This window comes from Bubalus bubalis, chromosome 18 (assembly GCF_019923935.1).
Source record: "Bubalus bubalis isolate 160015118507 breed Murrah chromosome 18, NDDB_SH_1, whole genome shotgun sequence".
NCBI lineage: Eukaryota > Metazoa > Chordata > Mammalia > Artiodactyla > Bovidae > Bubalus > Bubalus bubalis.
In genome coordinates, this window is record NC_059174.1 from 63664149 (window position 1) to 63689257 (window position 25109).

The window sequence follows — 25109 nt, forward strand, 5'->3', positions numbered from 1 at the left end:
CACTTGGTCACTTGGTCTTGGTCTTAGGTTGCAGGAGCCCTGGGGCTACACGTTCATCCTCATCAAGTATTAATAGTCTGTCCATTTGGTGGGGAAGGGGGTTCACAGCTGCAAAACAACTCAGCAAATGTGCATCAACTACTACCTGGGGACTTCCGAGGGGAGCTGCAGCAGAGGCCATGGGGGAAGGCCTCCATCATGGGGTCCTGCTTGGTTACACTTCCAGAAACGGCACACACTATCTGTGGGTTCTCCCTGACACACAAACTCACAACCACAAAAACTGGGATGTACAGAGTCAGTATTTTAACCTCTGTGGACCAATGTCTGTGGCCGCTACTCAGCTCTGCATCGTCCAAAAGCAGCCACACATGACGGGTGGAGGTGCACAGGCACACACACTCAAAATTAGTTTTCAAAAATAAGTACATAAAAAAGTTTCCACACAGGTTGTTGTTTTAGTCGCTCAGTCGTGTTCGACTTCTCGACTCCATGGACTGTAGCCTGCAGGCTCCTCTGTCCATGGGATTCTCCAGCAAGAATACTGGAGTGGGTTGCCATACCCGCCTCCAGGGGATCTTCCCGACCCAGGGATCCAACCACAGTACCCTGCATTGGCAGGCGGATTCTTCACCACTGAGCCACCAGGGAAGCAGTACACAACCACAAATAGTGGGTTACGTACACACAACGCACAATCGCAACCCGGCACCCGCACGCCCACATCACAGGGCCGAGCTCACACCTCCATCGTCTCAGTCTCGCGGTCCCCTCACGCGCCGCCACAAGAGGGCGCCCGCGTCCCCACCGGGCCCACACGCAGCTGCGTCATCACAAGGCGTGGAAACAAGCCGCAAGGGCTCCTGGGAGGTGTGGTTCGAGTCTCGAAAGGCGCCGCGCAAAGGACTCTGGGGCAGTTCGTTCGGCCAAGTCGCAAACGAGATTCCACCCTTGTCCTGGAGAACCATCCCTTCGCCCCTCTCCTGTGTCCACTCGACTCTGGGTCAGACAGATCGGAGCCACCGTGAGCCGGGATCCCGCAACCTCAAGTCACGAGGCTTCTGGGAGGAGCAGCCTGAGCTCGCGGTGCGCAGGCGCCAGCGCGCGCGTTCCAGGCCGCGGGTGAGCCCGGCTCTACGGCCCTTTAAGCCCTGGGGGCAGAGGGAAGGGTGTTGGGACGGAAAGCTCCCGGACGGGAGCGTGTAGGTATGGATGCCCAGGAGGGCAGCGAACTGGGGAGACTGGGTCTGGCTGAAGGGACCAAAGCAGGGCCTCAGCACCTGAATCCGTCTGCGTGATCTCCTAAGGACTGCTACAGGTGGGGACCCCGGGAGCGCAAAGCGCACCCTGCACCTGCGCGCTTTGGTGTGGGGGCGGGGCCTCGGGCGGGGCCACGCCCCCAAGAGCGGCTCGGATTGCGCGACCGGCGTGTGAGGGGGCGGGGCCTCAGGCCGGAGCCGGTGGGAGCGCTGAGTGAACGCCTGCGCGCCGCGTGGCTTTGTTTAGGGGCGGGGCCTCGTGCGCTCGGGGACGCCCTGGGGGCGGGGCCGCGGCCCGTCGACGTGTCCCGCGCGTGACGGGGCGGGGCCCGGCAGCGAGCCGCGGGGGTCTCGCAGGGGAGTGCGCAGGCGTGGGGAGCGAGCGGGGAGCCAGGGGCGCGCGAGGTGCCGGCGCAGCTGCTGTGGTCGCCGCCCGGACGCGACCCGGGAGGACGGGGTGAGTGTGGTGTGTGTCTGCTGAGCTTGTGTGTCTGGACGCCCGCAACCGCCCGCGGGGCCTTGTCTGGTCGTGTGGTGACGGAGTGTGAGATGAAGGACTCTGTGTGAAGCGTGTGGTGGCGGCGCCGTGCTGTGAGGAGAGGAGGGCGTATGGTGGCGTCTCTGCGGGTCTGTGACGGAGCCGGCCGTGTGGGGACGGGGACGTGCCTCGGGCCCGCGTTCGTGTTTCCCCGCGAGGTCTGTGGTGGTCGTGTGAGGAAGAAGCGACTGCGCCTGTGGGAGGGCGCCGGGGGCGGCGTGTGAGCGTGGCGATGCCGCTGGAGCGCGTTGGCGTGTGTGACCATGTAAGTGGCCGTGTGGCGCTGTCTGGCGTGGCCGCGTGGTTTGACCCGGTGGCTGTCCGGCGTCAGCGGCTCTGCGGTTGTGCATGGGTGGCGGTGTCACGGCGCCGTCGTGCTGTGTCCCTGCGGCCGCGGGAGGAGGGTCCCCGTGGGGAGGACGCTGCGCGGCTTCACAGGCGTGCAGGCTTCTGGGTAAAATCGGGTGATGACAGCACCCGCGTCAGCGCTGGGACGGTTACCTGGGGTAACGTCGTGAAACCCAAATACCCAGGACGGAGCGTGGCTCAGCCCGGTGCGGGCGCTGGGTGTTTGCTGTCGTGCTGGTGGCCGCGTGTCCTTGTCCCCGCCCTGAGGTGGGAGCACAGTGGGGAATGCTAGCGGAATCTTCGCCTCTGAACTTGAGATTGGGCGGCCATCCTGGAAGCTGAGGAGCTGAACTCTTCTGGCCCAGTTGCTCCTTTGGGTCTGTTACTGCATTAACGCATCTGAAGGGAGGGCAGAGTCAGCCATGCTTTCCCAGGTGGCACAGGGGTAAAGAACCTGCCTGCCAATGCTGGAGACGCAGGCTCTATCCCTGGGTCAGGAGGATCCCCTGGAGGAGGAAACGTCAACCCACTCCAGTGTTCTTGCCTGGAAAATCCCATGGACAGAGGAGCCTGGTGGGCTGCAGTTCGTAGAGTCAGAGAAGAGTTGGACAGGACTGAGCGTGCGTGCGCGCACACACGCATGCAGTCTTCCTTGGTCTCTGTACCTGTGACTGCGTATGGTTGTGTGTTTGCTTCCTAACAGTGTAGCCTGGGGACTCTGGGACTTCTGGTTCCATCACTGAGTTGTTGTGTGATTTGCGGGGAGGTCATTTATATTGCCACTGCAAAATGGAGATAAGAGTACTGATCTTAAGCTTGTGGTGAATGTTAAGTACTGGGTTGGCCAAAAAGTTTGTTTGGGTTTTTCTGTAAAATGTTATGGAAAAACTCGAGTGAACCTTTTGATCAACCCAATCAAAAAGTGCCTGACACAAGTAAGCAATATATAAATGATAATTGCTTTATTATTAGTGCAATAACTGCAGAGATTTCACAGAGAATAAAATCCACACAGGAAGAAAAGCAAAAAGTGGAGCTCCAGGGAAAGGGTTTCAGGTGGAGAGGTAAAATAACCTTAAAGGCTAGGTCAAGCTTACATTGAGAATTTTCTGGTCAGGCTCCTGGGAGGGCAGGAGCAGAGGGTCTTCCGGGATGGAGCTGTCCTGAGGGATTGCGTGGGGTTGCCAACCAAGATGGGAAGTGGCAGGAACTGGGGACAAATATTCCTAGTAACACAGAGATCTGGAGACATCTGTCAGCCTGTCCAGGGCTTCTCAGCTTTGGCACTTTGGATGGTTAGGGTCAGATAGTTTTTCGTTGGAATGGGGTACAGGGGAGGGCTATCCTATATATTGTAGGGTATTTAGCATTATCTCTGCCTTCTACCCGCTAGAAGCCAGTAGCACACCCCGCGTCCGCAATTTTGACAAGCAGACATGTCTCTGGACACAGCCTGGCGTCCTGTGGCGGATACAGCCCTCCTAGTCAAGAACTAGTAGTACAGGAGCACGATGAGGGCACACCATGAACGTTCTCAGGGCCTGAGGGTGGGCCGGAGCGGGAGGGGGCTCGACGAGAAGGGGTAGAGGGAATTGTTCCGGAGATGAGAAAAAAGAAAAGGGTATCTGTGGCCTGCAGCCTGGGGAGGCTCTGAGAGGCATCCCTCACTCAGCATTCAGATGCCTGCCGTGGGCCAGACTGACAAGACAGACTCGGTTTCTATTCATCTGGTGCTTGCAATTTAGTAAAGAGAGGAAGTTAAATTTATAGCAAGTGGCAGTAAGTGTCTTAAAAAGTAAAGCAGGGTGAAGGGATAATACGGTGACAGTGGGTGCATTTTCAGTGTTAACACCAAGGCTTCCTGTGGACGTCTCCATTAACTCCAAAGCCAGGAATGACTCCTTGGAATTCTTTTTTTTAAAGATTATTGCTTTATTTACTTATCTTTGGCTGCACTGGGTTTTCATCGCTGCTCTCGGGCTTCCTCTGGTGGTGGGGAGCAGGGGCTACTCTAGTTGCAGAGCGCCGGCTTCTCACTGTGGTGGCTCCTCTTGTTGCAGAGCATCCCAGGCTCTAGAGCACGGGCTCAGTAGTTGTGGCACACGTGGGCTTCGTTGCCTCGAGGCATGTGGGATCTTCCCGGACCAGGGATTGAACCCATGTCTTGTGCATTGCCAGGCACATTCTTAACCACTGGACCACCAGAGAAGTCCCTCCTTGGAATTCTTTGGTCAGGGAATATAAAAGTTTGAGCTTATCAAAGACTTATTCCTCCCCAGTGCTCAGGTCTGGGCTTCGACAGGGAGATCTCCAGCCTGGGGCTCTGAGACTGGGGCAGTAGTTCTAAACTGTGGCTTTGCATAAAGTAGAAATCTTAGAAGATAGGAATAAGACATGCTTGGACTCAGGTCCCAGAGATTGACTTGATTATTCTGGCATCAGGCCCTGCCATCAGTTTTTAATTAAAAAAAACTCCCGAGAGATTACTGTGTACAAACAGGGTTGAGAGCTATGGCTGTGAGAGTTTGTGGACTCTTCTGGGGCTTCTCAGTATAAGAGAAATTAAGTTGATGGTGGGGAGGGAAGAGGAGATACCAGTGACCAGTGCTTCCAATATCTTGTCAAAGGCAGTCCTGACCGCTGTACTTGCCTGCAGTAGGGACATTCCTAGCCCCATCCCATTTTAAGTGAGGAAGTCAAATCTGTTCCCACGCCCAGCAGAGAAAATGGCGGGGCTGACATTCAGGTGCAAAGCCTGTGTTTTCTGTTCAGCTGCGTTTGCGTCTTTGGAGAAAGTACCTTCCTGTATCCCTGGGGTCTGGGGCTTTCAGGTTCAGGGTGAGAGTGAGCTTAAAATACTAGACAGGTGGTACAGCAGGAACAGGCTGGCTAAACAGAGGCAGTGAGACTGCCTTTCAGGTGTGTCAGGACCCGTCCCCAACTCGACACCCAGCAGAGCCCCCCGGATCACAGGGGTGCTGTGCCCAGAAGGGAGGCATGCCACTGTCCAGTAACTTAAAAAAAAAATTCTTTGTTATTTTTGGCCGTGCTCGGTTTTCGTTGCTTTGCGCGGGTTGTCTCTAGCGGCGGTGAGCAGCCGGCTTCTCATTGCCGTGGCTGCTCTTGTTGCGAAGCACAGGCTCTAAGAGTGCGGGCTTCCGTAGTCGCGGCATGTGGGCCCAGTGGTTGTGGCTGAAGGGCTCATTAATTGTGGCGCACAGGCTTAGTTGCTTCATGTCATGTGGAATCCTCCTGTACCAGGGATCGAACCTGTGTCCCCTGCACTGGTGGGCAGATTCTTATCCCCTGCGCCATCAGGGAAGTCTCACTGTCCAGTAACTTTTGTGTGTGTGTGTTTCAGCAAAACTTTACAAAAATAGTGGCCAGATTTGGCCCACACACTGTATTTTATGGACCTCTGCCCTAGACTATAATTTTTCCACGAGGTCTTGGACAGAATGCTCTGTTGATTCCCCAGGCCATGGCTGGGCCTTGGGGAACCTAGGTGTGGTAGGGAGGATTTCAGAATTCTCTTTCTTAGGTCCGCTGGAGGCCGAAGCACTGGGCCAGGGAGGGAGCTGATGTGAGAGAGAACCGGGGTGGGCAGGAACCATGGGCTGCCATGAGCTCATCTTAGGTAATGCTGATTCCCGGGCTTACTCAGGAGCCACCAGCTCCCAATCCGCGGGACATCAGAGTCACCCAGGGCGCTTGTTTAAAAACTTGGGGCCCCTGACCCCAGACCTTCCAGGAGGTTCGGTGAATCTGTGCTGGGGGTTCATCAAGTCTGTTCTCTCAGGTGGCCAGGATGGCCTGGCTTCCACACGTGGTTCCACTCCTCAGCAGAAGTGGGGCTGGTGAGGGACAGAGGGGAGCGTGATGACAGTTTAATAGGCCAGTGCTGTCCTTCTGCAGGTGGGGCAACAGTCTGTAGAGAGACCCGACTTGCCCAAGGGCACTTGGAGCTGATGTCACTTTTCATCTCGGGTTTCTGGCAAGTTTTGGTGGGAGGAGGGTTGCAGAGCGCTGAGCAGGAGTCAGATAGATGGTCCAGGGAATGCTTTTTGAGAGAAGTTCTTCTCTGCCCCCTGTGCGTCCAGCCCTGGAAAGATGGTGGCTGGGCTGAGGGCTGAGACTGAAGTCCTCTGCATGAGGAGGTGGGAGGGGGCTGGTGCAGCCCCCACGCCCGGGGCTGGGGCCCGTGTCCTCTCATGGGCCCCGGCCCCACCGTGCTGCCCGAGTTCCTGGGGGAGAAAGCTGGAAGCTGGAGGATGCAGCTGTGCCTTCTCAGGAGCCCAGGGAGGGGTGGCCTGGGAGAGCAGGCCTGGGAGCTGTGGAAGGCCGCCAGGTCACGTTTATCCACATGCTGGACGTTGTTTCGCGTTTTCAGGCGTAGGCCTTGAGGACCTGTTGTGCGGGGCCTGACACAGCTGGGGGCTGGCTGTGAAGAGGGCACTCTTGAGTCCTGAGGACAGATGCCAGCTTCGGGGTCCAGAGGGACAGAATCCGCCCTCCCCGCCATTGTCACCCGGCTGGAGGGGAGCTTGTGGTCAGAGCCCCAGCTGGGAAAGGAGAGAGTTCCAGAATGTGCCAAGGGCCTGACCACAGGCCCCAGACACGAGGTCCTGGAGACGCCCGGCTCCAAGCACCTTTTGAGAGCCAAGGAGGGGCCGGATCCGGAGGGCAGTCTGTGTGTGCGGACCTGGGCACTGTCCGTCCTGCCATGGGGGCCATGTGCCCGCTGGGAGGTGTCCAAGCCACAGGCACAGCCGCTTTGTTTCTGCCGCTGTGCCTTATGCAGTGTGCTCAGGGCGGCCTCGACGGCCTCTCAGATGTCCTCCTCGTTCTCCCAAAACGGCAGAACGTTCCAGGTAGAGGGCACGCTGGCCCTGCGTGCAGGTGCCGGACTCCAGCTGGGCCTGCTGAAGCTTGTGCAGCCACTCCGCGTCCTTCCCCAGCTCCAGTGAGCAGCATGGGGACCCCACGCAGAGACGTGTGACCTCAGGGAAGCCCTCCGTGAGAACGTTGCCATAGCTGGTGGGGTTCGTGACATCCTGGCAGGTGGGCACGAGGCGGGTGTTCTGGTGGGACAGGGGCCGCAGCCATCGTAGTCTTTGTGCCCAGCAGCGTCATGGGGGTTCCTGGTCGCCTCCCTGCTGCCCGTAGTCATGCTGGCCCTGTCCTTGCTGAATGGACGGGGCGTAGCGCTCGGGGAAGGAGCCCTGGCCGTTCACCACCAGCAGCGACGTCTTGCCACGGCCCCTGTCGCCCACCACCACGACCTTTGGCTCCTTCCTGCCTGGGCCGGGGGTGGCAATCAGGGCTGAGGCTCTGAGGGCTCAGGGCTGCAGGAGCCAGCAACACTGGCAGCAGTGTGGGGTAGAGCTTTCCAGTAAGTTTTGAAGCTTGTACTCATCCAGGTTCTAGCCATCCTCATCTTAGGAGCAAGGCTTTAGTGTTGTGCTAAATTGCACAGCCCTCTCCCACCCTGTGGTCTGGGACTCAGAATACAGGCCCGGTTTAGATCCCTCCCCTGAGGTGTCGTGGGATCCAGCCTCTGTATTTTGTGTTGTTGTTTCGAAGAGGTGATTGTCTGTGCACTTGCCAAAGCGTAGATAGGGAAAAGGGAATTTTGAAACCTAGTGACCCAATTCCATTCTTCAGGGACAGTCATTGCTACCAACTTCTTTATTCCATTTCCAGAACTTGTCTGTGCCTTTTCACTCAAGTATTCATATCGTGTGTTTTTTTTTTTTCCTAAACATTTTCCTCTACACCTATTCTCCATCATTATACCATGTCTTGGAAATCATTTCACACATGACAGGCACAGCAGATCTCTTAGCCTCCTTAGAGCTGACATCGTGGCCCTGATTGCTCGTTCTGTGCTCTGGGCACTGTCCTGAACCTTGTAGGATGTTTAGCAGCGTCTCTTATCTCTGCCCATTAGATGCCTAGAGCACCTCACCCCTCAAGCTGGGACAACTACAAATGTCCAGGCATTGCATCTCCTGGGAGCACAATTACCCCAGTAAAGACCCACGGGTGTAGTGCTGCCTTATTCCTTGTCAGGCTGCTTGGTGCCCCATATGTGCATGTAGCGTTCACTCCTTTTCTTACTGATAGGCAGTTGTTTCCAGGCTCTTGACAGGTAGTTAATCATAATGGGAGAACCTTTGTATTCTATTACAGGTTAATCACTAAAGGGCCATTGCTTGTAAGCTTAAGTTACACATAGTGGTCCATCTCCGGGAACTCTGTCTGCCAGGTAATGAGCATGGAGGTAAAATACCTTTGTTTAGGTCTCTGGAATCATCCTGACCAAGGCCACCTGTGAATGACTGCAGGCAGGAAGAAATTAATGCATCCCTTTCAGAGGCTGACTGGAACTAGGAAATGTTTGCCTCTACTTCCTCCCCTTTTTGCATAAAAGAAGCCTGAATTCTAACTCAGGCAAGGTGGTTCTTTGGGACATGAGTGCGCCACCTTCTCATCTCCTGGCTTTCCAGATAAAGTCACTGTTCCTTGTTCCAGCAGCTCGTCTCTCGGTTCATTGGTCTGTCATATGCTGAGCACTGGAGCTCGGACTTAGTAAGGTAATGAAAATTTAAACACTAACACTTGTTTAGCACTGGTGCTCCCCTGAGTTCATTGAGTGTTTTTATTCATTTAATTTTCACAGCAGCCCTGTGGAGTTGTCCTGGTTATTTTCCTCGTTTGGCTGTTGAGGAAGCTGAGGCCCAGAGAGGACAGGGAGGGCATCTGAGTCACTCAGGAAGTGGGTGGCGAGGTCGGAAGCTAAACCCAGACCGCCTGGCTCCAGATGCATGCCCTCCACCGAAGCACTGCCCTGGCTCCTCCTGCAAACCCTGTCATTTTACACACACGCAGGAATGTCCAAAGACGTATCAGAAATACCTGGGTCAAACAGTATGTGCACCCTCAGTCTTAGGCGATATTGCCAAGTCGCCGGTCTCTCTCTAACCAGCCCTGTGTGAGGATTCTTGCCGCAGCCCTCTTGGTGGGTGTCAGGCGTCCTTGGTGATGCTTGGTGTATACCAAATTAAAAAGGAAAAGGAAGGCGAGAGATAACTGTGTGCCTGTTGTTGAGGGTAACTCAGGTAAACTTCTGCCAGCTAAGGGCGAGGCAGATTTGTGTTTACCCCATTGTACAGATGAGCAGCCTGAGGCTCTGTGTAGCTCTCCCACAGCCAGTAATCGGCAGAGGCAAACTTTGAATCCAGAATTATCTAACGACAAACTGCTGTTCTTTCCTCCCAGCTGTGCCGAGTTCCTTGGAGGAAATTACTTTGTGGACAAGAATCACACACCTTCAATTCACGGTGTGTGACGAGCACAAGCAGCTATGAGAAACCACAGGATGGACGCCGTGCCACTTCCTGGAGCAGTCCACTTGACTTGAGGAATCAGAAAGGAAGAATCTGGTAAGTGATTTTTAAACACAGTTTTTATATTAACACAGATTTATCATGAGGTGGAATGCAAAAGTCATATGGTTGTTGCAGAAAAAAAAAACCAGAAGACTTCAGGAGTTTTATGTGGTTGGGCAGCTGCTTTGGGGTGTTCTCAGGCTGCTGAGTTAGACATTAGCCCTCCTTTGCTGTGCAGGGATGTAGTCAGAAGAGCTTGGAGGCCGCGTGGCAGTGGAGTGCTGGAGCTGGCCTACCCCGGCTCACGCGAGCCCCTGGGGCACACGTCTCCCCAGCCTCAGGTTCAGTGGCATCAGTTCGATATCTTATAGCGCACTCTGATGGCAGTCTGTACCCCATGGAAATCCGCAGACATTGCAGACTACCCAGCATCCATTTTAAATACAGCAGTGTGTACGTGACCTTCCTGCAGCAACCATAAGTTCCTTCTCTGTGAGTCTTTCTCTTCTGTAAGTAACTTCTTTTGTGTCATTTCTTTTTAGATTCCACGTGTAAGGGATGTCAAACGGTATTCCTCCTTCTCTGTCTGACTTCACTCAGTAGAGCACTCTCTAGTCCATCCGTGTTGCTGCGGATGGCATTGTGTCATTTTTCTAATGGCCGAGTGTGTTCTATTGTGTGTGTGTCCACACCTTTGTCCGTCGCTCTGTCGGTGCACATGCAGGTTGCCTCCATGTCTTGGCTGCGGTGAGCACTGCTGCAGTCAGCGTTGGGTGCGTGCATCCTTTCAGGTCATGTTCTTCTCCAGATCCATGCCCAGGCCTGGGGTTGCAGGGCCATATGGTAGCTGTACTTTTAGTTTTTTAAGGAACCTCCATACTGTTCTCCATAGCGGCTGTACCAGTTTACATTCCCACCCATAATGTAGGAGGGTTCTCTTCTCTCCACCCTCTCTTTAGCATTTATTGTTTGTGGATTTTTGATGATGGCCATTCTGAGTGGTGTGAAGTGATACCTCACTGTAGTTATGATGTGCATTTCTCTAATAATTAGCTGTGTTGAACATCTTTTCATGTGCCAATTGGCCATCTGTGTGTCGTCTTTGGAGAAATGTCTACTTAGGTCTTCTGCCCACTTTTTGAGTGGGTTGTTTGTTTTGATGCCATTAAGTATCATAGTTCCGTTCAGTTCAGTCCCTCAGTCATGTCTTGACTCTTTGCAACCCCATGAATCGCAGCACGCCAGGCCTCCTTGTCCATCACCAACTCCCGGAGTCCACCCAAAGCCATGTCCATTGAGTCGGTGATGCCATCCAACCATCTCATCCTCTGTCGTCCCCTTCTCCTCCTGCCCTCAATCTTTCCCAGCATCAGGGTCTTTTCCAGTGAGTCAGCTCTTCGTGTCAGGTGGCCAAAGGATTGGAGTTTAAGTTTCAACATCAGTCCTTGCAATGAACACTCAGGACTGGTCTCCTTTAGGATGGACTGGTTGGATCTCCTTGCAGTCCAAGGGACTCTCAAGAGACTTCTCCAACACCACAGTTCAAAAGCATCAATTCTTCAGTGCTCAGCTGTCTTTATAGTCCAACTCTCACATCCATACATGACTACTGGAAAAACCATAGCTTTCACTAGACAGACCTTTGTTGACAAAGTAATGCTCTGCTTTTTAATATGGTGTCTAGGTTGGTCATAACTTTGCTTCCAAGGAGCAAGTGTCTTTTAATTTCATGGCTGCAGTCACCATCTGCAGTGATTTTGGAGCCCCCCAAAATAAAGTCTGTCACTGTTTCCACTGTTTTCCCATCTATTTGACATGAAGTGATGGGACCAGATGTCATGATCTTAGTTTTCTGAATGTTAAGTATCATAGCTGTTTGTAAGTTTTGGAGACTAATCCCTTACCAGTCACATCGATACAGATATTTTCTCCCAATCTGTGGGCTGTCTTTTTGTTTTTTGTTTCCTTTGCTGTGCAAAAGCTTTTGAGTTTGAGTAGGTCCCATTCCTGGAGAAGGCAATGGCAACCCACTCCAGTATTCTTGCCTGGAAAATCCCATGGACGGAGGAGCCTGGTAGGCTGCAGTCCATGGGGTTGCTAAGAGTTGGACACAACTGAGTGACTTCACTTTGACTTTTCACTTTCATGCATTGGAGAAGGAAATGGCAACCCACTCCAGTGTTCTTGCCTGGAGAATCCCAGGGACGGGGGAGCCTGGTGGGCTGCCGTCTATGGGGTCGCACAGAGTCGGACTCGACTGAAACGACTTAGCAGCAGCAGGTCCCATTCCATTTGTTTTTGTTTGTTTTTATTTCCATTTTTTTGTGAGATGGATTGAAAAGATATTGCTGTGGTTATGGTTATGTGAGTGTGTTCTGCCTATGTTTTCCTATAGGAGGTTTATAGTATTCAGTCTCACGTTTAGGTCTTTTTTGAGCTTATTTTTGTGTATGGAGTTAAAGAATGATCTAGTTTCATTTTTTTTTTTTTTTTATGTATGACTGTCTAGTTTTCCAAGCACCATTTGTTGAAGAGACTGTCTTTCCAACATTGTATAGTCTTATTAATAATACATTTTAAAACTCAATACAGTATATCTGACATATTACCTTTTCAACTTGTAATCAATATAAACAATTACCCATGGGATTTTTTACATTCTATTTTTTTTCATAGTAGGTCTTTAAAATCAGGTATGTATTTTATGGTTAGAGTGCACCTCAATCCAGACACTTAATTTTTATTGGAGATATTTGATCTATATTTAAATTTTGTAAAATTTATTATTGGAGGGCAGTCCCTGGTGGCCTAGTGGTTAGGATTCTAGGCTTTCACTGCTGTGGCCTGGGTTCCATTCCTGGTTGGGGGGCTGAGATACTCCACAAGCCACATGGCATGGCCCAAAGAAACAAACCCAAACTGTTCCAGACATACGTAAAAGTTTTACAGTAACTGAACTAAGGATCAGTTTTTAATCTTAGATTAGTGATAAATTTTAATTTGATGATTCTAGTAGTTATCATTTTTATAGTTTTAATAATAAATGAATTGAAATAAAATGAAACAGTTTCTTATTTCCTGAACTCAGTGTCCGCTGGTATTCATGTTGGACGAGACAGGTATAGAGTGATGGAGCGACAGAGGGCCTCCCTTGGAGGTGATTCTTGACATCTCAGCTCTTGCTCTTTCACCCTGGTGCACACCATTGAGGTTTCTCTTCCAGATTTCTGCGCACCTGTCTAATGAGCCCCTTCTGCAGCTCTTACTTCCTCCTTTGTACCCCACCAACACACATTCATAGTATTGGCCACATAGCCACCAAGAAAAATTTTTGTTAAATGTTAAGTCAGTCACATCATTCCTTTGCTCAGCTACCATCCCTCCCCACACCTTATCACACTTAGATCAGTTCCAAACTGCTTGTCACCCCCTTCATGACCTGGCTCCTCCTGACCCCAGTCACCTCAGGCCCACCATCTCCCCGCTCTCTCATGCTGCTTCTGCTCACCTGCGTTCTCTCTGCCCTCCACATGCCCAGCGTGCACCTGCTGCACGGCTCTTGCACCTGCTGTACCTCTGCCCAGAATGCCCTTCTCCCCATGCCCAGGTGACTCATGCGTGCCCTGCAGTCACACCTTGGCTCCGGGTGGCTGCTTCTGAGAGGCCTCCCCCCCACGCCTGCCCCTCCTTCCCTGCTCAGGTCCAGTTTCCTTCACAGCAGGGATCACAGCTCACACTGGGCTCTGTGTGGGCCTGTCCTCCCTGCTGAAATGTAAGGGACCGGGAGCAGGTGCCTCTCTGCTCTGACTCTGCTCCCCCGCCAGCCCCTGGGACAGCTCCTGGCACGTGGCGGGCACGCCACAGCTACTTGTCAGCTGGAAGAGCAGGCGTCTGCCCCTTTCATTGTCTCCTGACCTGGCACCTCCTGTGATCTCAGGAATAGACGGTGTTGGCTACAGCTTCTCCCTGGTGCTGAGAAAGGGCAGGAATGTTTCAGACAATGCTCTGACTTACCCGGTGTGTGTGTGTGACCAAGGTGTGGGCCTGGAGGCTGTGGGCCCTCCTGATGGCGCAGGCAGTCTCACGGCTTCTCTTCTCCCCTAGGCTTACCTTCTCAGTGCTCTTCCCTCCTCCAGCTGTGAGCCCTAAGACAGAGAAGAGGATGCCTGCTGCTCGGGGGAAGTCCAAGTCCAAGGTAAGTACTGCTCTTCCTTCGGGAAAGTTCTTCTGCCTTGTAGGAAACCATTTCTTGCCTTCCGGCCCCATGAAGACATGGTCCCTGGTTTCCTACCATCACCTCAGAGGGTGGGAGCGTGAGTAGGGGCCCCGTCTCTTTTTTTCTCAGTGTGTGCATGACCTTTCACCTATGCATTCAGCATCTCCAGGGGCTCTGCCTGTCTTCCCTCCCCAGAGAGAAGGCCAGAGACACCATGATTTCTCAAGGTGGACATAAGTGCCCAGGTGGGACCTGCTGGGGCAGAGGGCTGGATGTTGTCCTCCAGAGTTAATCTCTAATGTTGCCGTTGTTTCTACTTATACAGCCCGTATTTACGAGGAGGAAACTTCTCTAACTTTGCGAGACTTCTGACCCTGTTGGTATTCAGGTAGAGTTAGTTGGACCCAGGCCAGTGAGGCAGCCGCCTATGATAGGCATGTTTCAAGATTTTAGCAGTCAAGCAATTTTCTACAGCAAGCCTCCTGAATGCAGTTTCTCATAATAGACACTTCTGCCCTTTAAGTTGTGTGTATTTGTTCCCCATTGCTGCAAACTTGGCCATTCAAGACAGCATACATTTATTTTCACAAGTTTGTGGGTTGGGGTTCAGACCCAGCTTGGGTTAGCTGGGTCCTCTGTTTTGGGTCTCACAAGAGTGAAATCAAGCTGTCCCCCAGCTGTGGTCCCATCTGATGCTCAGGGTCCTCTTCTGAACTCAGTGGTTACTGGCAAAATTTCATTCCTTCTCCTCTGCTTCCCAAGTGGCTCCCTTTGTCCCAGGGTCTCCCTTTGCTCCCTTTGTTCAAACCAGCCTCAACAGGTCCAGTACCACTCATGCTGCAGATCTCCCCGACTTCCCTTTGCGCTTTCCTCTTCCGCCAGCTGGAGAAAATCCTTTGCTCTTGGGGGCTCCTGTGATGACACCGAGCCGACCTAGATAATCCAGGCTACTTCCTCCTATTTCAAGGTCAACTGATTTAACCTTGATAACATCTGCAAAAATTTTGCCACATATAATGCGCTCACATGTGGTTAGGGACATGAATCAGAAGTAGGACTGCCCAGATTGAACCCCAGCTTCTCCTTTTACAAGCTGTGAGACCTCCAGTACGTTACCTCACCTCTCTGGGCCTCAGTTCCTGTATCTGTACCATTGCTGTGGTCCTCTCGGCGGTGCCCCAGTCACTGCCTAACGTGGGCTAGTGCATGCAGGGTACCTAGAAGAACGCCTTGTCTTTGTCAGTGCCGTATAAATCCAAGTTGATGTGCTTTTTATGGGAAAAAACCTTTAACACCAGCTGTATCATATTGCATTGTGTTTTATTTATTACAACGGCCCCTTTTGATCTCAGAGCCTCAGTGTTTCCTTAATAGAACCCTGGCATCATGTGTCTTCCATGTTTGGAAGTCCACTGTTTTCTCCAGCCGTGTGGAAGCACAAGCCCGCAGTGAAAGGACATCTGCTTTTCCGTTCCAGGCACCAGTGACATTTGGGGATTTGGCCATCTACTTCTCCCAGGAGGAGTGGGAATGGCTGAGCCCCATTCAGAAGGATCTGTATGAAGATGTCATGTTGGAAAACTACCAGAACCTGGTTTCTCTCGGTAAGGCTCTCCTGCTCCCATGATCCACAACTGGACTGTTGAGGGAGATGAATCGATTAGTCAGGGAAATAGAAGCCACTCCAGTTTGGCTTTTTTTTTTAATAGCTTTATTGAGGTATAATTCACCCATGTGAAGCATACAGTTCAGTTGGTTTTTTAAGTGTATTTACAGACTTGAGCACCCATCACCATAGTCAATTTTAGAACATCTTCAGTTCAGTCACTTAGTCCTGTCCAACTCTTTGCAACTCCATGAACCGCAATACGCCAGGCCTCCCTGTCCATCACCAATTCCTGGAGTTCACCTAAACCTCTGTCCATTGAGTTGGTGATGCCATCCAACCATCTCATCCTCTGTCGTCCCCTTCTCCTCCTGCTCTCAATCTTTCCCAGCATCAGGGTCTTTTTGAATGAGTCAGCTCTTCGCATCAGGTGGCCAAAGTATTGGAGTTTCAGCTTCAACATCAATCCTACCAATGAACACCCAGGACTGATCTCCATTAGGATGGACTGGTTGGATCTCCTTGCAGTCCAAGACTCTCAAGAGTCTTCTCCAACATCTTCATTACCCCCCAAAGAAAGCCTGTAACTATCATCAATCACTTTTTTATTTACCTGTGCCAACTAACGCCCCCAGATTAGGCAAACACTAAACCATTATCTACTTTCTGTCTATGAATTTCCCTATTCTTGGTGTTCCATAAAAATGAAATTAAATATGTTGTCCTTTGTGTCTGACTTCTTTCATTTAAGGTAATATTTTTGAGGTTCATCTGCATTGTAGCATGTATCAGTACCTCATTTCCTCTTCGTGGCCAAATAATATTCCACCTTTTCTTTTTCCATTCACCAGTTGATAGGCATTTGGGTTGTTTCCACTGTATGGCTGTTACGAATCTGCTGCTCTGAATGTTCATGTACAAATTTTTGTGTGGATGCATATTTTCATCTCTCTTGGGTATATGTCTAGGAGTGGTAGGTACTGGTCATATATCAATAGTAACTATATATATAACCTTTTGAGGACTTGTTTTTGAGAGAAATTTAAAGAATTGACTTTTAACAGGTACTATTAAAAGGTAAATATTGGACGCTGAAGTAACATATGGTAACTGCAGGACACATCCTCCATCCTAGGGCTGGGAGGACAGAGGGAAGAGTTTGGAGTTTTTAGGACTTTGGGGATAGGACTCAGACTTCAGAAGGCGAGGGGAGCACTGCCTGTTTTGTTTATCGTGCTGAGGGGGCAACATGAGGCTCGTTCTGGGAGTCACGGGAAAAAGCAGAGCAGAAGTGGAAGCCGCCAGTGCTGCTATTGGCGGACGCTGACGGGAGCAGCTGGCATGGGAGTGTGGGCTACAGCAGACCAGAGCGCGCGGGCTCGCATGTGGGCAGACTGTCACCAAATGACCAGCCTCAGGAGTTCTGCTCCAGCTCTTCCCCAGAGCAGTCGGTTTTGTAGACTTAGAGGTGAATAGCTATGCTGTCTATGACTGACCTTTCATCCTTTTCTCCACCTACCCTTCACATCCTCTGTGCTCCTTTTGCATGAATACACCCCATTTCTCTTGAGACAAAGCCTGATTCTAATAGCGGTGGTGCCCGCATCATGCTCAGTTCCAATGTTTTTCCTGTGTTGTAGGACTTTCCTTTCGGAGACCAAACGTGATCACCTTATTGGAGAAAGGGAAAGCGCCCTGGATGGTGGACCCAGTGAAAAGACGCCGGGGCTTGGGTGAGTGCCTTCCATCATAAAAGGGCAACATCTTTAAGATAATAGTTGAGAGCCACTTTCTCCACCTCAAAGACCCCAAGGTTGTGCAGAAAACTCAAGTCTCTTCAGTATGTGTCCCCAGAGGGAGAACAATTAATATTCAACAAGTCTCTCACTAGGTATCTGATATTCTTTAAAAAAAATAAATTATTTATTTGGCTGCTGCTGCTGCTGCTGCCAAGTCACTTCAGTCGTGTCCGACTCTGTGCGACCCCATAGATGGGAGCCCAGTAGGCTCAGCTCGTCCCTGGGATTCTCCAGGCAAGAATACTGGAGTGGGTTGCCATTTCCTTCTCCAATGCATGAAAGTGAAAAGTCAAAGTGAAGTCGCTCAGTCGTGTCTGACTCTTAGCGACCCCATGGACTGCAGCCTACCAGGCTCCTCTGTCCATGGGATTTTCCAGGCAAGAGCACTGGAGTGGGGTGCCATCGCCTTCTCCCTATTTGGCTGCATCTGGTCTTAGTAGTGTCATGCTGGATTGCCAAACAGACTCCCTACTTATGACACACAGGCTCCAGAGCTCACAGGCTTAGTTGCTCTGTGGCATGTGGAATCTTAGTTCCCTGACTGTGGGTTGAACCTGCGTATCCTGCATAACAAAGTGAATGCATAACCACTGGACCACCAGGGAAGTCCTTGATAACTCTTTTTTAAGTACAGGTTCCTCCCAACAGCTCTATAAGGTAGATCCTCTTATTATTCCTATTTTATAGATGTGGAAACTGAGGGCCAAAGAAGTTCAGTGACTTGCCCAAGGTCATCTAGCTGGGAAGTAGCACCAGAGTTGGGATTTGAACCCCAGCTTCTGGTCTCAGAAGCTCAGGTTTTAATAGCCTCATCCCCATCCTGCTTTGGTTTTCATATTTCCCTTCAGAGAAAGTGTGTGTATTCTGACTTCTCTAGTGATTGTATTTATAATGATCTGACTTGCATCATTGTCTTTATTCCTTAAAAAAAAATTAAAAATCTTTCCCACAAGCGTTTATTTTGACTGCTCTTCAAGAACTCATTTCCTTCTCTAGTATTAATAAATTCTTCTTTGATTGGTTAAATTATGGGTTTTTAAATTTTGTTGTGTTTTTAGTTCATTTTTACAGCTATGAGTTTAATTTTTTAATTGTAAAAAGCACATAACATTAAATTTACCATCTTAACCATTTAAATTTAGTTTTTATTTATTTATTTTTTGACTGTGCTGCTTGGTTTGTGGGATCTTAGTTTTCTGAGCAGGAATTGAACCTGTGCCCTCAGGAGTGAGAGCATAGAGTCCTAACCACTGGATTGCCAGGGAATTCCCATCTTAACCATTTTTAAATGTATAGTTAAGTATATTTGCATTGTTGAACAAGAGGTATCTAGAACTTTTAAGTATTGCAATACTGACTCCGTATCCACTAAACACTAATTCTTTCCACCTCTCCACTCAGCCCTTGGTATGATTTTGACTACTATGGATACTTCATATGAATGGAATCATGCAGTATTTGACCTTCTGTTACTAGCTTTTTTCCACTTAGCATAATGTCATCAAGGTTCATCCGTGTTGTAGTACATGACAGGATTTTGTTTTTTAAGGTTACATCATATTCCACTGTGTGTATGTACCACATTTTCTTTCTTTATTCATCTGTTAGTGGACATATGGGTTGCTTCCACATCTTAGCTACTGTGATTCATGCTGCAGGGAATATGGGTGTACAGATAAATCTCTTCAAGACCCTGATTTCAATTCCTTTGGATATATATACCCAGTGTTAGTATTGTTGAATCATATGGTAGTTCTGTTTTTAAGTTTCTAAGGAACCACCATACCATTTTCCACAGTGTCTACACCATTTTTCATTTCCACCAGTAGCACACAAGGGTTCCGGGTTCTGCTCATCCTTACAGCACTTGTTTTCTGTTTGTTTGTTTTTTTTTTAATATATATATAGGCTGTTTTTATGTTGTAAGGTGATCTTGTGGATTTAATTTGCATTTCTCTAATCTAAATCTAAAACATCTTTTAATATGTTTATTGGCCACTTGTCTGTCTGCCTTGGAGAAATATCTATTCAAGTCCTTTGCCCATTTTTTTAATAGGGTAATTTGTCTTTAAGTTGTAGAAGTTCTTTATATATTCTGCATGTTAGTCCTTTATCATATATGTGATCTGCAATATCTATAGGTTGCGTTTTCCCTGTTGTTTTCTCTGAAACACAAAAGTTAAGTTTGATGTAGTCTCATTCTCTTCTTTCATTTTGTTGCCTGTGCTTTTGGTGCCATATCCAAGAAATTCAGTGCCAAATCCAATGTCCTGAAGCTTTTCCCCTGTGTTTTCTGCCTAGGAGTGTAATAATTTTTGGTCTTACATTTTAGGTCTTTAGTCTATTTTTGACTTAGTTTTTGTATATAGTGTAACTAAGGGGTCCATGTTCATTCTTTTGCAAGTAGGTACCCAGTTTTCCCAACACCATTTGTGGAAGAAACTGTTCTTTCCCCTTTGTGATAGTCTTGGCTCCCTTGTTGAAAATCATTTGACCAGATATGTAAGAGTTTATTTCTGGGCTGTCTGTTGTCTTCCATTGGTCTGCATATCTACCTTTATGCCACTGCCACACCATCTTAATTATTAGGAAGTCTAAGCATCCTTCTTCATTTCTCTCTTTCAAGAGTGTTTTGGTTATTCAGGGTCCCTTGAGATTCTATATGAATTTTAGGACTTTTTTCTACTGCAAAAAATGTTACTGGGATTTTGATAGGGATTGCATTGAATCTGTAGATAACTTTGAGTAGTATGGACAGTTTTACAATATTAAGTCTTTCAATCCACAAGCACAGGATGTCTTTCCATTTATTTATAGCTTTGATTTCTTTTAGCAATGTTTGTAGTTTTCAGTGTCTTTCATCTCTTTGGTTAAACTTACTCCTAAATATTTTATCCTTTTTGATGTTATAGTAAATGGGATTGTTTTCTCAATTTCCTTTATGGAGTGGTCATTGGTAGTATATAGAAACAAAGCTGATTTTTGAGTGTTGATTTTATATCCTGCCACTTTACTGAATTAATTCACTTATTAATTCAAATTAGTTAATAAATGTTCAAACTGTTTTTGGTGTGAAATTGAGGTAGTTCCTTCTGTTCCTAGCTCACTGAGTGTTTTTTATCATGAAAGAGTGATGAATTTTGTCAAAAGCTTTTTCTGCATCAGTTGAGATGATCATGTGGTTTTGTCCTTTAATTTGGTGATTGTGATATATTACATTTATTTTCCTATGTTGAATTATCCTTGCATTCCAGGTATAAATCCAACTTGCTCATGTGTATGATCCTTTTAATGTACTGTTGAATTTGGCTTGCTAGTATTTTGTTTAGGATTTTTGCATAAGTATTTAACAGGGATATTGGTCTGTACTTTGCTTTTCTTATGGTGTGTCTTGTTTTGGTGTTAAGGTAATGATGACCTCATACAATGAGGTAGTAAGTATTCCCTCTGCTTTTGTCCTCTGAAAGAGATCATGGAGAATTGGAATGATGTCTTTCTTAAATGTTTTGTATATTTCACTAGCAAACACATATGGGCCTGGTACGTTCTGTTTTGGAAGGTTATTAATTACTGATTCAGTGTTTTAAATAGATATGTGCCTATTCAGATCATCTTTTTCTTATGTTTTGAGTTTTGGCAAATTGTGTCTGTCTATACTTTACCTTCTGCCTTTCCTGGACATTTCCTACAATAAAACTACATTTATCTATTGAACAGTTTATGGAGTTTAATGTGGTATATGTTGTTGTTCAGTTGCTAAGTCTTGTCCACCTCTGTGACCCCATGGACTGCAGCATGCCAGGCTTCTCTGTCCTTCACTATTTCCTGGAGTTTGCTCAGGCTCATGTCCATTGAGTCAGTGATGCCGTCCAACTATCTTATCCTCTGTCACCCCCTTCTCCTCCTGCCTTCAGTCTTTTCCAGCATCAGGGTCTTTTCCAATGAGTCAGCTCTTTGCACCAGATAGCCAAAGTACTGGAGCTTCCACTTCAGCATTTTCTTTAGGGATTGACTAGTTTGATCTCCTTGTGGTCCAAGGGACTCTCGAGAGTCTTCTCCAGCACCACAGTTCAAAAACATCAATTCTTCAGCATTCAGCCTTATTCATGGTCCAACTCTCACATCCATACATGACTACTGGAAAAACCATAGCTTTGACTATATGAACCTTTGTCAGCAAAGTGATGTCTCTGCTTTTTAACAGACTGTTTAGGATTGTCATAGCTTTTCTTCCAAAGTATATGGTATATATTTATTCAATAATAAAACCTTTATTCATTTCAAATTGCACTTCTGTGAATTTGTTATTAAATATTTCTATAAAGTCCTTACTATGTTAAAACTATAATAAAACACTCAAAGAGTTATTTTTCTAATTATCATTGTTATTATTTTGATTGATAATTATTGCAAACAGCTTCATTTTTTTAGCACAGGAAAACAAACTGAATTTCTTGATGTCTTTCAGACTTAGGGTCTAAATGTGAGACCAAGAAGTTACCTCCAAATCAGTGCAACAAATCTGGGCAAAGCATCTATCAGAAACCAGTTTCCACACCGCAGAAAGTTCCCACAGGAAAGAGAGGCTGCAGGAAAAATTCAGTCCTAATAAAACGCAAGAAAGTACACTCAGAGAAGAAATCTTTAAAATGTAACGACTGTGGGAAGTTCTTTAGTCAAAGCTTATCTCTTAAATTCCATCAGAACTCTCATGCTGGGGAGAAGCCTTATGAATGCAGTACTTGTAGAAAAGCTTTCAGACAGATCTCATCCCTCATTCTTCACCAGAAAATCCACAGTGGAAGGAAAAGCTTTGAATGTGATAAATGTGGGGAAAGCTTCATTCAGAGAACATCCCTGCTCCTACACAGGAAGGTTCATGGTGAGAAGGAGGTCTTTGACTGTGGGAAGGCCTTGAGTCAGTGCTCATCTCTCAGTATACATCAGAAAATCCACTTTGTTGAAAATGTCTACCAGTGCAGAAAATGTAAGAAAGCCTTCATTCGCATGTCATCTTTTTTACTTCATAAGAAAATTCACAGTGGAAAGAAAACATACAAATGCAATAAATGTAGGAGAGTCTTCAGTAAGAAATCGGTCCTTGTTATACATAAAAGAATTCATACTGGAGAGAAAACTTGTCAAAGTGAGAAGACCTTAAGTCACAGTCTACAGCAGAGAAGTCACCATTTAGAGAATCCTTATAAATGCAGAAAATGTGGGAAATTCTTTAGTAGAATTTCATCCATTATGCTTCATCAGAGAATTCATAATTCAGAGAAACCCCACAAATGCAATAAATGTGAGAAGATGTTCAGGCGGCTTTCAACCCTTATTCTACATCTAAGAATTCATAATAAAGAGAAACTATACCAATGTAATAAATGTGAGAAGGTCTGCAATCGGCATTCATCCCTTATCCAACACCAAAAAGTCCATACAAAGAAAAAGAAACTGTTTGAATGTAAAGAGTGTGGGAAGATGTTTTCTGGAACTGCCAACCTTAAAATACATCAGAACATTCATTCTGAAGAGAAACCCTTCAAATGCAATAAGTGTAGTAAAGTTTTTGGCCGCCAGTCATTTCTTATTGAACATCAGAGAATTCATACTGGAGAAAAACCTTATCAATGTGAGGAGTGTGGAAAAGCCTTCAGTCACCGCATCTCTCTTACGAGACATAAGAGAATTCATAGTGAAGACAGACCCTATGAATGCGATCAGTGTGGGAAGGCCTTCAGTCAGAGCGCACACCTCGCCCAACATGAAAGAATTCACACTGGAGAGAAACCATACACATGCAAAACATGTGGGAAGGCCTTTAGCCAGCGGACATCCCTCATCCTCCATGAAAGAAGTCACACTGGAGAGAAACCCTATGAATGTAATGAATGTGGGAAGGCATTTAGCAGCGGCTCCGATCTTATTCGGCATCAGAGAAGTCATTCCTCGGAGAAACCCTATGAATGTAGTAAATGTGGGAAGGCATACAGTCGGAGCTCATCCTTGATTCGACATCAGAATACACATTCTGAGGAAAAGGCTTAAGATCGTTTTAAATATGTAAAAGCAGAGAGGGAGGCCAGCCAAGTAGCAGAGACAGAGGCGTGGGAAAATGCATGTCTGTAACACAAACTGTAAAAATGGGGCAGTTTGATGTTGTGTCCCACTTTGAAAGCCAAAGAACAAAAGTCATTGGTGATTTGACCGGAGGATCTGAAATCAACTGAAGCAGTGACTTTATCATATATGTTAGTTTCAAAATAACAAGCTCAGATGATTGGGTCAGTCATTTTTAATGAAGAGCATTCTTCATTTGATAAAAATAACTGATACTTTATTTCCATCGTAACTTTAAAGCTATTTCATTGGTCATGTACAACAAAGTAAATTGTAAATCCATTTTCCTGGATGGATCTGTGAGCCTGACTTAAGGGCATGTGAAGAGAGAGTTCGAGTTTGTCCCTTAGAAGAATCACAGAAGGGATTTTCTCACAAACCAGGGTGCCACTTTCAGCTAACAGTAACTTGTGGGTGAGAATAAAGAAGACTGAGTAAAGAGATAATAGCACTCACAGTTGTGTGCACGATAGAATCATTACAATACTGTCTCTGTCGATATGAAGATATAGGATTTTCATGGTGTGAAAAATCTAACAAGCCTGGGACAAGCTAATGGGGAAAAAAACAGGATGTACTGAAGAATGAGGAACTTCAGAATGGGGAGAAATTATTGTTTTGTTTGTATATGAATTTATATTTATATGAATAAACATTGGTATTTTTATGTAAGAACACTGGTGTGCCACAAGTGATTGGTGGAGAATGGGATGTCGTGGACTGAGTTCATGTTAAAAACGTAACCCCCAGTGTGACTGTATTTGAATTGAGGCCTTTTGGGATATAGTAAGGGTTAGATGAGGTCTTGAGGATGTGGTCCTCATAATAGGAATGGTGTTTTTAAAAGAAGAGACACCAGAGATCTCTGCCATGCGAGAACACAAGAAGACAAACTAGCCCTCACCAGCATCAGCCTCCAAAACTCTGAGAAATGAATTTTACATCACTCAGTTTATGGTGTTTTGTTATGGCAAACTGAACTAAGACATGAGAAAAACCCTGCATTTATGTGCCAGGCTCTTTTCTTGTCAGCTGTTCACCATATATACAATAGTGTTCAGTCCTTCTTTCCAGTGTGTGCAAAATATGTAAGAAATAAAATCAGAGTTCTTTTTTGGAACTGGCTTATATACAGTTGGACTCTTCTGTGTGTTTTCCTATTGCAAAAGCTATTTTTGAAAATACCCATATGTTGTTAAGACAACTATGTGGATTGTTTGGTCACATGAGGTCACTCTAACTTTGAACACAGCTTAGAAAATAACAACTGGATTTATGAAGGGAGCATGCATGCAGTATAATAGAACAATTAATTTTCCATTTAAACTTGTCATATCAGTGTGCAAACTCAGCATAAAAATCAGCACTTCAAGCAAACGGATGAGCAGACGACACAGAGAAGGCTCGTGGAGGGCCATGTCTTTTCTCCCTACCGTTCTGTACACACACCCCTCTAGTTTGTTAAGTCCTCTGCCAATCCGCCCTAGATGTTGGTTCCAAATCAATGGTCACAAACCTGAAACATGTTATGTGTACTAATAAGACACTGTTCTTGCCTGCAGGCACTTGCAGTTTAGGGAATACAGACTATTTAAATATGGAAGCATATAGGTACACAAGTAATGTCAAGGATAGTGAACTCCATGGTGATCGATCACTTTTGGTGACTGGTCGTATTAATGGCAGAATAGGTTTTTACTAGGCACACAAATGTTGGGAGGCTGTTGAAGGCAACAGAGAAAGTACAGATGTACAAACTAATGGCAGAGGGTTGTGAGGTATTAGGGGAGTTACAAGTTCTAGCATTTAGTACAGTGACTGGCGCAAAGTAA

At 47.4% G+C, this 25109-nt stretch overlaps 1 protein-coding gene across 4 annotated transcripts; it reads left to right on the forward strand.

The window, feature by feature from the left end:
* Window positions 1-878: 878 nt before the first annotated feature.
* ZNF667 (zinc finger protein 667) lies at window positions 879-23952 on the forward strand. 4 transcript variants are annotated; one of them, XM_025270297.3, is made up of 6 exons: window positions 879-1122; window positions 9427-9590; window positions 13641-13731; window positions 15230-15356; window positions 16999-17091; window positions 21626-23952. In XM_025270297.3, exons 3-6 carry the CDS (start codon window positions 13699-13701, stop codon window positions 23203-23205), a joined length of 1833 nt encoding a protein of 610 aa, XP_025126082.3. In that variant the 5' UTR covers window positions 879-1122; window positions 9427-9590; window positions 13641-13698; the 3' UTR covers window positions 23206-23952. The 4 variants fall into 4 exon arrangements, with proteins under 4 accessions (XP_025126082.3, XP_025126083.3, XP_006078432.3 ...); XM_025270298.3 differs by lacking the exon at window positions 879-1122 and adding an exon at window positions 1154-1318; XM_006078370.4 differs by lacking the exon at window positions 879-1122 and adding an exon at window positions 1559-1716.
* Window positions 23953-25109: the final 1157 nt, after the last annotated feature.

Excerpts from the sequence above, each read along its gene's own strand:
- ZNF667 (XM_025270297.3), top strand. The coding sequence starts at position 13,699 with ATGCCTGCTGCTCGGGGGAAGTCCAAGTCCAAG. Across the intron at positions 13,732-15,229 it reads GGGGGAAGTCCAAGTCCAAG|GCACCAGTGACATTTGGGGA; the intron begins GTAAGTACTGCT and ends TTTCCGTTCCAG. Across the intron at positions 17,092-21,625 it reads GAAAAGACGCCGGGGCTTGG|ACTTAGGGTCTAAATGTGAG; the intron begins GTGAGTGCCTTC and ends GATGTCTTTCAG.